Genomic DNA, 13286 nt, shown 5'->3' on the forward strand with positions numbered 1-13286 from the left:
CGTCGAGTGGCTAGTTATAAATAACTGAAGGATGAAATGATTAATTGAATGTATCCGACTTAACTATACGGACGAATCGGTGAGTTATTGAAGGCTGAATGCGCCGATACTAACCTTCTATACCAAGGACAGGATAGACGAACAGTGATGGCGATAGAGATATTCCCTAGGACGTAATATTGGACAGAAAAATGACGGAGTAACTAGCTAGTTAAGTTGTTCGCTAGCTATAACTAGTTATCTGCTCGAAGCCTGGCAGCTGCGGAGGGCCGTTAGGATGAAATGGACACTCGCTGATAACTTAGCATTTGGTTGGTACAAAATCACTCACCTGTTATACCGTCTTATATAGTTATCTCATGCATGTAACTAACTTAGTTGTCATGTCAGCCTTGTGCTTACAAGTAAGATAAGCCGACGCGCACAAATAGCGTGTGTGTGTATACACACGGAGTATTCCTTCAAAAACCTGAATGATACACCATGTTACAACAGGGTAGTCCATAGTCCCGCCCAATTGAAACTAGAGATATACCTACATAAGATGGACCTAGTAATTTGATAATGCATAGGTACCATAGATCCCTGGGTTAGACACCCTGAGCGCTGCAAACACTCCACCTAGCATCGCAATCTAGCCGAGAAAATATACCAATATCAGAAGAGATGCGATTGATGCCAGTCCAGATGCACGCCCGCCACAACAACAGCTCCACTGTTGAAGAGGGAGTTCTATCGCATGGTGTGAGATGTTAATGCAACAAATGAGGGTCCAAGAAGACATGCCAATTGCCAGATCTTGGAGCCATAAAACTCAGGATCCCAGTGTGCTACCGCAGCATCGCTCGGTTTCCTCCACCAAAAGGGATAGTTACGTGACAGTCAATAGCGGGATAGTTATAGCTAAGTCTCATGGACTCCATCTGGGCCAAAGGAAGGTTATGGGCCGCTCGCACAATTGCCCGGGCGACAAACCAAATAGTCCTGATAAGTGCTGCTAGTTCCACGGTACCGTGTGCACTACTTTCATCCCTAATGTCACAAGCTTTTATGGAATCTCCGTTTTAAGAGCTGCGGCTCAGCGCCCACAAGGGTGTGACGATGGCGTCCTAGCGTCCCGGCGCTCAAGGGCCGATCCGCGCGGGAGCAACCAACCAACTGATGACCAAAGGTAGTAAAGACAACGGCGCGCAGCTTTTATCGAAATCTGCAGCCATAACTAGCGGTTTCATTCCATCAAGCTATCTCTTCCTTCTAATACACTACAAGCGCCGACCCACCAACTGTTCGCAATGATTGCCGGAAATGTGGCCAGGAATATCCTAAAATACGGCTCCATCTCTGCCGCCTCATGCGTCGCCTTCTACGCTGTCTTCCTGGCGCTTATCGCAACCCCTTTCCTCCAGACACATATTATCTACCTACATAAGATTCAGATGACCTGGTTTAAGGACCTCAATACCCCAGAGCTCTGGGGTTTCCTTCATAATCAGATTACTCCGTTCCCCATCACAACTCCAGACGGTCACTCACTTTATGCCTGGCACGTCCTCCCCTTAGAGTTATACCGAAAGCACGAACAGGCCCTCTTGGCCGAGCCGTCAGGGTTTGTATCGGATTTTGACTCTCGTGTTGCTTTTAAACTACTACGCGATGATCCTGAAGCTCGCTTGATATTACACTTTCATGGAGCTGCCGGCACCGTTGCTTCTGGGTATAGGCCAGCCAACTACCGCGCCTTGTCCGTCGGCTCACCTGGAAAGATCCATGTCCTAACTATTGATTATCGCGGATTTGGTCGAAGCAGCAATGTAACCCCCTCTGAGAGTGGTCTTATTGTCGACGCTCTAGCTGTGGTCGACTGGGCCATGAATGTTGCCAGAATCCCGCCTTCGCGCCTGATGGTTTTTGGCCAATCTATTGGCACGGCAGTTAGTTTAGCTGTTATACAACATTTTGCCTTGCAAAATCCACCGGTATCATTTGCAGGGGCGATGTTAGTAGCGCCGTTCGTCAACTCGGCAAGTCTCGCAGCAACGTATAGTATTGCTAGTACTATTCCCCTACTGTCACCAGTAGCCAGGTTTCCCATACTTTTCAAACAGTTTAGCACTCTCATACATGACAAATGGTTGAGTAGCAACCGTCTTGGTGATTTCATTGGCACAAGTGAGTTGAATAATGAAAAGTATAGAGTGACATTGATCCACGCCGAAGATGACTATGATATACCATTTCACCGTACCCAATCCCTTTTTTGGAGCGCGGTAAATGCTACGGTACCAGGTGGCATAACGTACAAAGACTTAGACTTGAAAAAAGCCACAGAGAGGATTGATAATACGGTAGCAGGGTCAGTGATGGAGTGGCGCACGGATAATGGAGTGATCAGAGAACAGATTCTAAAAACTGGATTACACGACGTAATTATGGGCTATCCAGTCATCTCTCTCGAAGCTATGCGAATCCTTACCGCCTCGGACCCTTCATTTAGCTGATCGTTGCTCTTTAGTTGTCTCAGCAACAATGAAGAGAGCGATGATTCTGCCACTACTCTAGACATAGATGGATCCGCCCCATTGGAGTGCAAGCATGAAAGATACCATCCCTGGAACTAGTAAGATGATACCCACCGGATTCAGATCAAAAAGTTTCTCCTGTTGATTGTGCCTGGCTTTCAGGGTGTTCTTCATTCACAACACTGTCATTGACAGGTCCTGATGTACTTTGGGCCATGATTGATAGGGGTAGAAACGGGTTCAATGTAATGATCTCGTCCGACTGCAAGTAGATGTCGAGGTCATGTTTTCATGTCCAAACGAGCAAGCTCCTCTTTTTATATCGACACCACGGGGAAGCAGAATATTAGTTATGGTTTCATGACATCTTTGTTCCCATTCCCGAGCTCCCTCTCGGGCGTTATACTTATCAGGCTCGAGTCCCCCGAGCACGGCTGCTGGTGTTCATTTTAAGCAGATGGTAGATAATATTATAGCTATCAGCTCATTAAACTGATATAGGCAGGCCCGATGAATGGCTAGGCCATCTAGGAGAGTGTAATGTCGGGGTATCAAAAAAGTCGTCTTATGGCTCATGATCGTAGCACGGAAGGTATATTCTGTGGTTACAGGTCGACCTTCAAAGAAGACGCCATGCACTTAATAACTGTATAATATTGTTCGTGCAGTAATTTTTCTATTATTAAGTCTCCAATTCAGCCATATCAATGCTGCTGATGAAGCTGCTTGGCTGTGGCTGTGAATGTTCGTTGCCTGCTCGTGTGCTTCTGTTTCTTTGAGGACAGTTTGCACGTCTTGGCGCTGGCCGACTTTCACTTTGCAGCTTCCAGGCAGACGAAGACGACGACTAAAAGACCGACAACCCGCACCTCCTGCAAACAACATCGACGTGCGCCGCAACGATGTTTATCCTCCAGGTAAGTCGTCACCGGAGCTGGTGACTAACTGGCCACAGTCTGGGATCCCGGGATTCAAGGGGTTGTGGGCAGGCGGCTGATCTATCTGTATCTAGGAGCTCGCGCGCATTCTCGACCGGCCCTTTTTCCCATGGAAGAAGATCATCGTGGGCTTCTCGCTGGGCCAGTATCTCCTTGAAGGCTTCCTCTCGCTCCGACAGTACAAGTTCTTGCAGGCAACAAAGGTTCCAAAAGTCCTGGAGGGCGAGGTCTCCCAGGAAGTGTTTGATAAGAGCCAGGTACGCGCGGATAGCTATGGCAGCTCGCCTCCATATTAGCTGCCCATGTATTTTAAGGCTGATCCAGCTAACCATCATGTTCTAGGCATATGGACGCGCAAAGGCAAAGTTCGGCTTCGTGAGCGGGCTGTACAGCCAGATTCAGAACCTGGCATTTATCTACGGCGATGCTCTCCCCAAGCTATGGGGAGCAACTGGTCTTCTGCTCGCGAGATATGCCCCCGAAGGCTTCAGAGGGGAGATCACCCATACCCTGCTGTTTGTCTTCGCTTTCAATATCATTACAACGATCCTGTCCCTCCCTACTTCATACTATAGCACTTTCGTTCTGGAAGAGAAGTTTGGCTTCAACAAGCAAACCGTCAAGCTGTGGGTTATGGACATGCTCAAAGGCCAAATGTTGACTGTCGTCCTCGGAACTCCTATTATCAGTGCTATCCTGAAAATTGTGCAGACCACTGGAAACAGCTTCTTTTACTACCTCTGGATGTTTGGAATCTTTGTCCAGCTGTTTGCCATCACTATCTACCCCATTGCCATCCTTCCCCTGTTCAACAAGCTCTCCCCACTTGAACCTGGCGACTTAAAAACCTCCGTCGAGAACCTGGCTAAGCGGCTCAAGTTCCCTCTCTCTGAACTGAATGTCATTGATGGAAGCAAGAGAAGCGCACACAGCAATGCCTATTTCTTCGGACTGCCATGGAAGAAGCACATTGTCATCTACGATACCTTGATTGAGAAAAGCGAGACCGAAGAGGTCGTTGCTGTCCTGAGTCACGAACTGGGCCACTGGAGTTTGAGCCATACTACGAAGCTTTTTGGAATCGGACAGGTATTTTATTATTTTTTTCGGTCCCATATCGCTACTTAAGCTGCTTCTGACATTCTCAATAGTTCCACATGTTCTATATTTTTGCCTTGTTCTCTGCCTTTGTTACCAACAAATCGCTCTATCAAGACTTTGGCTTCCACAACGAGATGCCAATTATGATTGGATTCCTCCTGTTCTCAGATGCTCTCGCGCCAACTGATGCCATCATTAAACTGTTGATGAACATCCTTAGTAGAAAATTCGAGTTTGAAGCTGGTTAGTTCCCTTTTATGCTCCTCTCTCTTTAAGGTTTTTTTATATTCCTGATGTTGACCGTTCTGCTAGATGCATTTGCCGTGAAATTGGGTTATTCCAAGGAATTGGCCAGATCGCTGCTCAAACTCCAGATCCAAAATCTTTCCACTATGGATGCGGACTGGATGTATGCAAGCTACCACTACTCACATCCGATCTTGTCCGAGCGACTTGCTGCCTTGGGCTGGAAGGGAGGCAAGATCACCGGAGAAAAAGAGCCCATCGACAGCGACAAGCCTATCAAAGCGGCCGACAGAGAGCTATAAGCGAAGTTAGAACCCATTGCACGATGTTTGGTCTATACTTCTTTTTCCATTTCCCTCCTCTTGTGTTAATTTAATGGTTTTTTTCATCTTCTGGCATGGAACACTTACCGAGTTGGGAATGATTTGTTGTAGATTAATCAACAGCTATCAATAGACCATCGGCGAAAGGAACAGTCATAAAAGTTCAATTCAGATTTCGGCTTCGTCATCCTCGTTTTCTTCCCGGGCTGCAGCCATTTTCGCCTTTTGCTCTTGCTTGCGTCTTTCTTTCTTCCGTCGTTTGCGCTCTTCCTTGTCGATTTTACCCTCCTCCTGCGCATCTTCCACGGCCTCTATGTTGTCCTCTACGGCAACAACCTCCTCGTCTCCGTCACCAGCCTCAACGATATCCGTCTGCTCCCTCTCGTAGCTCTGTAAATCCTGCCAACCAGTAACTGCGGCTGTATCTCGTTTCTTCCCTCCCCAGTTCTGACCATCGGTCGCATTATGGGAATGCAACTCGAAGACACCACCAGCAGCACCGCCTTCATTCTCCAACTTGGCGTATATGAGATCTTTTCCGAGCACTTCTCCCGCCAATCCAGCTTGGACTCGCTTTAAGTTGTGTATCACTAGATTTGGAGACGACCCAACACCAGCGGCAATGGGTCCTTGTGGCGAGAGTGTAGAATCTGGCTGGAATCCCGGGTCTGAAGCGGCGCGATCGAGATAGGCTGTGAGAAACTCATGAGCCTCTGCTTGGGATATGCGCTCGCTCTTGAGTATAGTGGTGGCAGGCAGCGGAGATGGGCCTGCCTGGTGTGCCATTTTCAAGCCAGATATCAATTGAAAATTAATATAGTCCGTCCCTAGCAGATAACCTAGCTGCGAAAGCGTCGAACTGTTGCGAGTTGAATCTTTCTTCTGTTTCTTCGATTTGATATTTTTGAAGATTTTAAAAGTAATTTTTTTTTTGGTTGAGCAAAAAAGTGGTCCGTGCACATCTGAACTTGCCTTGAACTTTCGTTTCAATCAACGAAGAAAGACGAAATAAATCTACGAATAAGCAGCAAAGATGTTCAGTTTACGGATTTTACGGGTTAAGCCCTTTGCGATCACAGGATGCCTCTTTGAAAGAGCATCGAGCAACGTTTTAAGGTGAGTGACTCGCAGACTGCCGCAGTCTACCCGTTGCACCAAATTCTTTCGCTGACATCCGATGAACAGCTCGACCCTACAAAACACCACAAGATCCTTCTCCGCACTCAATGCCTCACGGCCGACTCTCTCAGCACCTCGAACAAGCTCAATTATCTCCCAGATACCATCTTCAGCCTCCGTTGTACGCCCAAACCCGATATCAAGCTGCTTAGCCACAAGCCCATCTACCACCCGTGGGTTCTCATCCACTGCCTCTCTGGGCGTTAAACGAGACACATATAACCCTAGCCGAAGGGTCCAGAAGCGCCGTCATGGATTTTTAGCCCGTGTGAAAAGCCGAGGTGGTCGTGGTGTGTTGGCACGGAGACGTTCGAAGCAGAGGAAGTACATGAGTTGGTAAATGGGATAGAGGAAGCTTATATGGATATTTTTTAACATACCTTCCTTGCAATATATTAGGAATGGTGTTGAAGGCTTCGGTTTGATTAAATCTGGCCTTATAAAACGGTGTTGGCTTGATTTCATGCCAGCTTTGCGAATTTGGCCTCGCTCTTGCTATACGAGCCAAAGGAGCAAACAAACCTGTACAATAGTGTGCTATAGAGTAATTTTTTTCTTTCCTTGAAATAACTCGTCGATCTGGTATACATAGTGAAGCTTCTAAAACCTTCATTTTGCTAGATAATAGAAGTTATCTTCCCGTTGAAGGTCTTGTATTGAGGATGATTCAAGTAAATCTACAAAGTGATTCATACAAATAGTTATTTGACCGATGTCTGAAAATAGTTTTATTTCATAACTATCATTTGCACATTATTCTCCATTTTGTCCCCTTTTGAGTCCCAGCCTAGAAAAGAAACAGTTTTATCTATGCTTCAGAAAACAGGTGGGAAACAGCAAAATAAGAGAAGTCGAATATTTTGACAAAATAGAAAGCGTTAAGGAAAGGAGACTAAAAGAGACTCGGAAAGCATGAGAGGGGTATGCAGCTGCTCGACTATAATGGAATATGCGGAAGATGAAGGTGAAACAGAGGTAAATGACATAAGCAAGTAGAAAAGGGTAAGGAACCATTAGAACAAGCGGAATGATGTACTTGAACTCGGAACATGATTTTGCTTTTTGCCTTTTTTTTTCATATAAAGAAAAAGGTTGCCTACCGGATATTTGTAGAGACGAGGCGGGTTTGAGGAGTGGAGGGACAGGCCATTCGTCATTCGTTCTGTCAGGGGCGGGAATTGTGGTGAATTTAGATGACATTTGAAAGAGAATGGCGCTTTCAGTGGTCTCGATCGACTGGCAGATATAAAAATGGCCTGCCCCCACCCAGTATAGCCCTCTGGGTCTGCCAACTCCTATCTGTAGTCTCTTTGTGGCAATCACACATCTCTCACGAGTGTAATTGCCGTACAATGAATCGTATCAAATTCAGTTAGAGATGGGCTCCAACGTGTTACCACTGTGATGCATGTTAGATGTTGTTTCCATCAAAGAGGATGTAAAAATCGACTACTTACGCGACAATGTTGGCCCAACCGATCAGACGCCAATGTTTATCGATTCTTCGGCTAAGAGCAATCTTCTCTCCGATTTCTGTGCAAGCTGGACCAGTCAAGCTCAGCTTGGCGGCATCGGCCTTGACACCCATGACCTTTGCACCGGTGGCAGTGGAACCAATGTTTACCATGAGAACTTCGTTCTTGGTAAGTTTAGCAACCTTTGCCTGCTTGCCATCGGCAGTCTTGACACCAAGAAGACGCCGAAGAAGGAAGTAGTTGACTTCGATTTCACTGTAGATGGCAGGAAGACGGCCACGGTGACCCAAAACGAAACCAAGCAGACGATCAGCACGGCAAAGAGTGGGATCGATTCTGGTTCCAACACCGATAAGTCCGCCGGGAACGGCGAATTTGAGGTCATTCTGCTCGGCAAGGAGGGTCACGACACGGCTAAAGATAGGGCGGCACTGAATCTTGCCCTGTTCATCCTTGGTAACGATACCTGGTCGAATTTCAATCTCGTCCCCGAGCTTGAGCACACCAGTCAGGATACTGCCACCAGCAACACCACCCTTAAGGTCTTCAATTTCAGAGCCGGGCTTGTTGACATCGAAGGATCGGATGATGATCATGTGTGGGGGAGCAAGGAAGTCTCTGACTGGGACTGGAATGTGAGAGACGAGGTATTCGTTGACGGCATCAATGTTGTACTTGAGCTGAGCCGAGATGGGAATAACGGGCGATCCATCAGCGACGGTTCCTCTGATGAACTTCAATATGGACTGGTAGTGCTGTAGGGCGCCGTCCTCACGCATGAGGTCGACTTTGTTTTGGAGGATGATGATGTGGTTGAGTTTCATGATCTCGATGGCAGCCAGATGCTCAGAGGTCTGGGGCTGTGGGCAAGTTTCATTACCGGCAATGAGAAGCAAAGCTGCATCCATGACGGCGGCACCTGAAAGCATAGTACTCATGAGAATGTCGTGCCCAGGGCAATCAACGAACCTACACACACCCGTTAGCCATGTCCTCCTGATATAGATGAATAGACGATATAACTTACGAAACGTGTCGAAGGAGTCTGTATTTGCCTGTGCATCCATCTCTTTCACATGGAGGGTCAACCTCCTTGTCACTCTTGAAGCTTCGGTAGCAGGTAGGCCTGGGACAGGCGGAATTGTCACATCTGTACACCTTTGCGTTGGCATAACCTAGCTTGATGGTGATATTTCTCTCGAGCTCGTTCTTGAATCTGACGGTCTGCACTCCTGAGATAGCCTTGACGACAGTTGATTTTCCGTGAGCGACGTGCCCGATGGTACCGATATTGATAGTCGCCTGTCGAGCAATGATCTCGGGCGTTAGCGGCGTAAGAGTAGCGAGATCGAGGGTCGACGGGTCCGGCTGCTCAGGCAGCTCTGGCTTCTTTGCCTGCGCAGGCTGTTTTAGAGCCGACTTGAGCGGTGTCTGTGAATCATCTTCATGGTCGAGGGGTTCCTGGTCATCAAAGGCGTTCTCGACACCGTTGGAATCGCCGAGGACGGGCGAGCCGGGCTGCGACTCGTCGTCTGAAAAGTCACTGTGCGTCGCCATGATTGCAATGCGCTTGTTGTGAGCTGACGGGGCGCTGGTGGTCGTGGATGTGTCTGTTCGCACACAGAGAAAGTTGAAGTTTTGGCGGGTTTTATTTGGTGATTTTCGACAACCACGCTCAGTGGGGTAACTAAGCAGGCGACGTTCCTTGGTGCTCGCCGGTTGAGAGCTGGCGTAGATTCGAGCGGCTTGACCCTGATAGTAATCGTAATGGACAGAAGGTCTGCCTTGTATCGTTCTTCGGTTTCTTCTTCGTCTTCGTCTCGTCGTTTTTCTGTGATTCTTTTTTTTTTCTGTTTCTTTTAAATGTGAATTTTTGAGTCACAAAAAATAATTTTTTAGATGAGCACGTGACTTATAGATTTTCCGTGGGGAAAGAAATAATTTAGAAATTGAGAGCTGTAAAGGCGAGTAAAAGGGAGGAAAAGGGAGAGAAGGGGAGAAGAAGGAAGATGTATTTGGTTGAGGATGTCTAGTCTATGAAGGTTGCAGGCTGCAGGTTAGCGGTGGTGGACCGTCTGGCGGACAGGGTTGCCCCTGAGAATCGATCTATCAATATAGCTAAAGAATCCACGTCATTTTGGTAGTTTGGCAGGCGAGCAGGTAGATGGACAAGCTTGACTGCTAGGGGATTTCATGAGCTGTCAGAGTCTTCATCTTTCTCATTTTCGTCATCATCATCATCTTCTTCTTCTTCTTCGTCAGAGTCACCCTCGCTGAGCTCGTCATCTCCTAGGGGGTCGCGCATGATAAACGCTTTCATACAGGTTACTCTGTTGCCCGTCTCGTAGGCCCCCAGTAGTCTACCTACCTGGGCAGCCTGAGCTGGCTTGGAGGGCTTTCCTCGCTTAGCCTGCTTGGTCTGCTTGGCTGGCTGGAGCTCTTCTGGCTTGACGGTCCATATTCTTAATGCACCATCACTACCAGAGGTGATGACGATGAACTGTATGGTCTTCGAGTCCTCCTGTAGCGGAAGGATCTCGAATTCTTTTATCCTGCTGGACTGGCCATAAGCCTTGCCACCGAGCTGGAAGAGGAACGGTGCTGTTGGGATGGTGGTGTCACCTCCCTCAGCGGGCTCCTCTAACGAGTCCGACGCCGTAGAGTAAAAGACGAGTCGGCCGTCTTCCGTAGAGGCTACCAATAGCTGCTTCTTCTCGTCATCAGTTTCAATGTCAAGATAGCTGATATGGTGTACCTTTGTGAATGGCGAGGTGGCCACTCTACATTTTGGAACCGAGTCCTACCCCATAAGTTAGTATGTGAATATAAATAAGGCTGGTAAAATAGAAGGATAGGCGCAGCATACCACTCCAAAAATAACGATGCCCCGTTCAAAAGCAACGGCAAACTCTTCTCCGGCCGAATCCCAGCGGATCTTCCTCCCCTCGCCGGTCCCCCATTTCCCTTCCTTCGCCGCCGTGAGCACCTCCCGCCCAAAATTCAGTACACCAGCCTTCCGGCCTGTGACCAGGTTCCATAGCCTCATATTCTTCTCCCCCTTGCCCACAGTAAGCATCAGCTTCATGCTAGGATGCACGGCAAAGTCGTTGATACCGGCCGGCGCACCACCGACAGGAGCAGTGTCCCCACTCGGCCTGCCTTGAGTCTTGGGATGTGGTGCCTTGATGGATGAGACAACAGTCCAGTCTCTCGTCCGTGTCACAGCAATCGTATTGTCCTCTGACGCAGACAAAAGCTTCGACCGGGTAGGGAAGTGCATGGCTGTAATGCTGGCGGAGTGGTGCATGAGAGCTCCCAGTTCGCGATTCCGGGGGTTCTCCAGCACTTTATTGCCTGCCAGCGAGGGAACGGGCACAAGGCCCGCGTCGGCAGCCATTGGCGAAACCGACAGGCTGTACAGGTTGATACGGTCGTCTGTTCCACCGGTTGCTAGCAGGACGTTCTGCTGCTGCTTGTTGTCCGCGCTGGGCATTGGTGAGAGCGCCAGACAGCGAACTGCCGATGTGTGGGCCTGGAACAGAAACGTATCCGTGAACCTGACTCTCTCTTCGCCTTCTCCGGCATCTTTTGACCGTCCTTTTGTATTTTCTTCATCGAGGGATATCGTGGCGTTGATGCCATGGAGGACTCTCTCATAGGAGCCTGTGACTATCTGTACCGTCGTCTCTCTCCGTGCCGTCTTCTCTCTCTTCTCTGCCCGCTCCCTCGCCTTCTCGTCCTCTTTCTCTCTCTTTCTCTTCATCTTAGCTTCTCTTCTTCTTCTTCTTCTATTACCCCCTTCTTCTTCCTTCTCTTTTATTATCTTTCTTCTTCATCTTCTCGTTGTTTTTTATCTTTTCGCCTTCAACTTTTTTTCGCGGATCAAAGTATCTCCGCTTAGTCAGCAAACTGCGACATCTCGAAAAGCAGCAAAAAAGCGGAAAACTCGCAAATTTGTCGAACTTCACGCAGGAAAAGCGACGTCCACCAACTGCAGCCATCAAAACAACGACCACCGCCATCGATTCCATCTCATCAGAGCGACTCATCGCGCTCGTATGACCCCCGAGAGGCCCCAGGCCCTCGCTTTTTGCGTGTGAATCGGATGCCGCCGCGTGAAAAGCCTCGATGCTCTCTGACGGGCTGCTCAGATCCAGACATGACGAGATCGCGTATGTAAACCACCCGTTTTGACCGTTCCATCGTATCCCGTGCCCCCGGTTTGCCCAGGTTCGCTCGCTAACCTTTTGTTCTGCTCCAGGCGTTGTCTGTCATCGCGGAAGCGCAAGTTGAGCGAGCTCTACTATGCGACGGCGACCTTTCCCCATCCCAGCAACGCCGGCGGCCACAGAGAGCCCCTGGCCCGCCAGAAGGAGGCCGCATTTCTCGAGGCCAACGATCTCTCAAAGTACGTGTTTTGACTTGTTTTACGCTGCCGGAGACACTGCTATACTGGACTTGAAGCTGGCTCTAGGTGTGCTAATATATACGTCCATATAGAGGCCGACTCTACGATGAACATACCCTACCGGAGCGGCCACGACTCGAGACTGTGCTTGCTGAGAATGAAATCAAACATGGACCGCCGCGCGCAGACGAGCTCGACCGTCCCCAGGCGCCCGCCTCCCAGCCAGTTCCCGGCATAACCAGTCACCAACTACCAGCCCAAGGCAGGCCCTTCGCAGACAGCACTCAACCTCAGCTCACTGTGTCTTCAGCAGGCGTCCAGACAACAGAGCAGCCAGAGACAGGGCAATCCGTTCACCTACCTCATCGCCAACCTAATGGCGTAGACACAAGCCACGCTCAGCATGCCTCCGAAGCTGCCGCCAAACCCACCTCACCTAAGACGACTGCCCAGGCTACCACTCAGACTACCGCTCACCCTCTATCTCCTGCAGAAACCAACCGTACATCGTCCTTTAACGACCGCCTCGGCGTCGCCCCTATCATCGTTCCTCCAAAGGTCGCCGAGGCCGCTTCTTCACCCATGTCTACGGGGCCATCCTCCAGCCATACATCTGCCACCGAACGGTCCCCTGCATCGAGCTCGACCGAATCAGTTGCCTCGATTGCTGAATCCCCGTCAGTAGGCAAAATCTCCACCGACGAGCCTGCGTCAAACGCCCAGTCACAGCCTATGTCGGCCGTCGTACCCTCCACCCCTGATGAACAGTTACAGCTCGAAGCTGCCATGTCCATTCGAAACTCTACCACGCCTAAACAGCCTGTCACTAGCCATGATAAGGATGGAGACCAACACATGGCTGAAGCTCCAGCAGACCTCAAGGAATCACAGCTAAAGCGGGAGCCAACAGAGTCAGTCACCAACAGCAGACCGTCTTCCTCTTCTGGACCTCAGACAGCACCGGATGTAAAGCATGCGACGAAGGCAGTTGAGAGTCGGAGGCAGCCTGCGGAGCAGCAGTACCCACGCCCAGAGCGGATGACTACCAGGGTCGCATCCGGCGCAATTCGTCACAAGTCTGTATCGGAAATCCGAAT

At 49.2% G+C, this 13286-nt stretch overlaps 7 protein-coding genes across 7 annotated transcripts in view; 4 read left to right on the forward strand and 3 right to left on the reverse strand.

The window, feature by feature from the left end:
- Nucleotides 1-1292: 1292 nt before the first annotated feature.
- MGYG_04678 (abhydrolase domain-containing protein 12) lies at nt 1293-2498 on the forward strand (the record flags this gene model as incomplete). The annotated part of the gene is made up of 1 exon (XM_003172038.1): nt 1293-2498. One exon carries the CDS (start codon nt 1293-1295, stop codon nt 2496-2498), a length of 1206 nt encoding a protein of 401 aa, XP_003172086.1.
- Nucleotides 2499-3421: 923 nt separating this feature from the next.
- On the forward strand, nt 3422-5106 carry MGYG_04679 (CAAX prenyl protease 1; the record flags this gene model as incomplete). Its single annotated transcript, XM_003172039.1, has 5 exons — nt 3422-3436; nt 3532-3714; nt 3800-4546; nt 4609-4801; nt 4871-5106. The coding sequence occupies 5 exons, from the start codon at nt 3422-3424 to the stop codon at nt 5104-5106; spliced, it is 1374 nt and encodes a 457-aa protein (XP_003172087.1).
- Nucleotides 5107-5295: 189 nt separating this feature from the next.
- MGYG_04680 (hypothetical protein) lies at nt 5296-5913 on the reverse strand (the record flags this gene model as incomplete). The annotated part of the gene is made up of 1 exon (XM_003172040.1): nt 5296-5913. The coding sequence occupies one exon, from the start codon at nt 5911-5913 to the stop codon at nt 5296-5298; it is 618 nt and encodes a 205-aa protein (XP_003172088.1).
- Nucleotides 5914-6160: 247 nt separating this feature from the next.
- Nucleotides 6161-6646, forward strand: MGYG_04681 (60S ribosomal protein L34; the record flags this gene model as incomplete). The annotated part of the gene is made up of 2 exons (XM_003172041.1): nt 6161-6243; nt 6313-6646. The coding sequence occupies 2 exons, from the start codon at nt 6161-6163 to the stop codon at nt 6644-6646; spliced, it is 417 nt and encodes a 138-aa protein (XP_003172089.1).
- Nucleotides 6647-7674: 1028 nt separating this feature from the next.
- MGYG_04682 (hypothetical protein) lies at nt 7675-9338 on the reverse strand (the record flags this gene model as incomplete). Its single annotated transcript, XM_003172042.1, has 3 exons — nt 7675-7705; nt 7764-8750; nt 8809-9338. 3 exons carry the CDS (start codon nt 9336-9338, stop codon nt 7675-7677), a joined length of 1548 nt encoding a protein of 515 aa, XP_003172090.1.
- Nucleotides 9339-9972: 634 nt separating this feature from the next.
- Nucleotides 9973-11544, reverse strand: MGYG_04683 (MAK11; the record flags this gene model as incomplete). Its single annotated transcript, XM_003172043.1, has 2 exons — nt 9973-10581; nt 10648-11544. The coding sequence occupies 2 exons, from the start codon at nt 11542-11544 to the stop codon at nt 9973-9975; spliced, it is 1506 nt and encodes a 501-aa protein (XP_003172091.1).
- A 365-nt stretch (nt 11545-11909) lies between these two features.
- The window catches only part of MGYG_04684 (MYB and HSA domain-containing protein), a gene marked incomplete at both ends in the record, with an annotated part of 4509 nt that continues 3132 nt past the window's right edge, over nt 11910-13286 (forward strand). The window contains 3 exons of the mRNA XM_003172044.1: nt 11910-11953; nt 12043-12189; nt 12282-13269. Coding sequence (XP_003172092.1) covers nt 11910-11953; nt 12043-12189; nt 12282-13269 — 1179 coding nt within the window. The remainder of the gene's footprint in view (nt 11954-12042; nt 12190-12281; nt 13270-13286) is intronic.

The sequence above is a fragment of the Nannizzia gypsea genome, genomic scaffold, assembly GCF_000150975.2.
Source record: "Nannizzia gypsea CBS 118893 supercont1.4 genomic scaffold, whole genome shotgun sequence".
NCBI lineage: Eukaryota > Fungi > Ascomycota > Eurotiomycetes > Onygenales > Arthrodermataceae > Nannizzia > Nannizzia gypsea.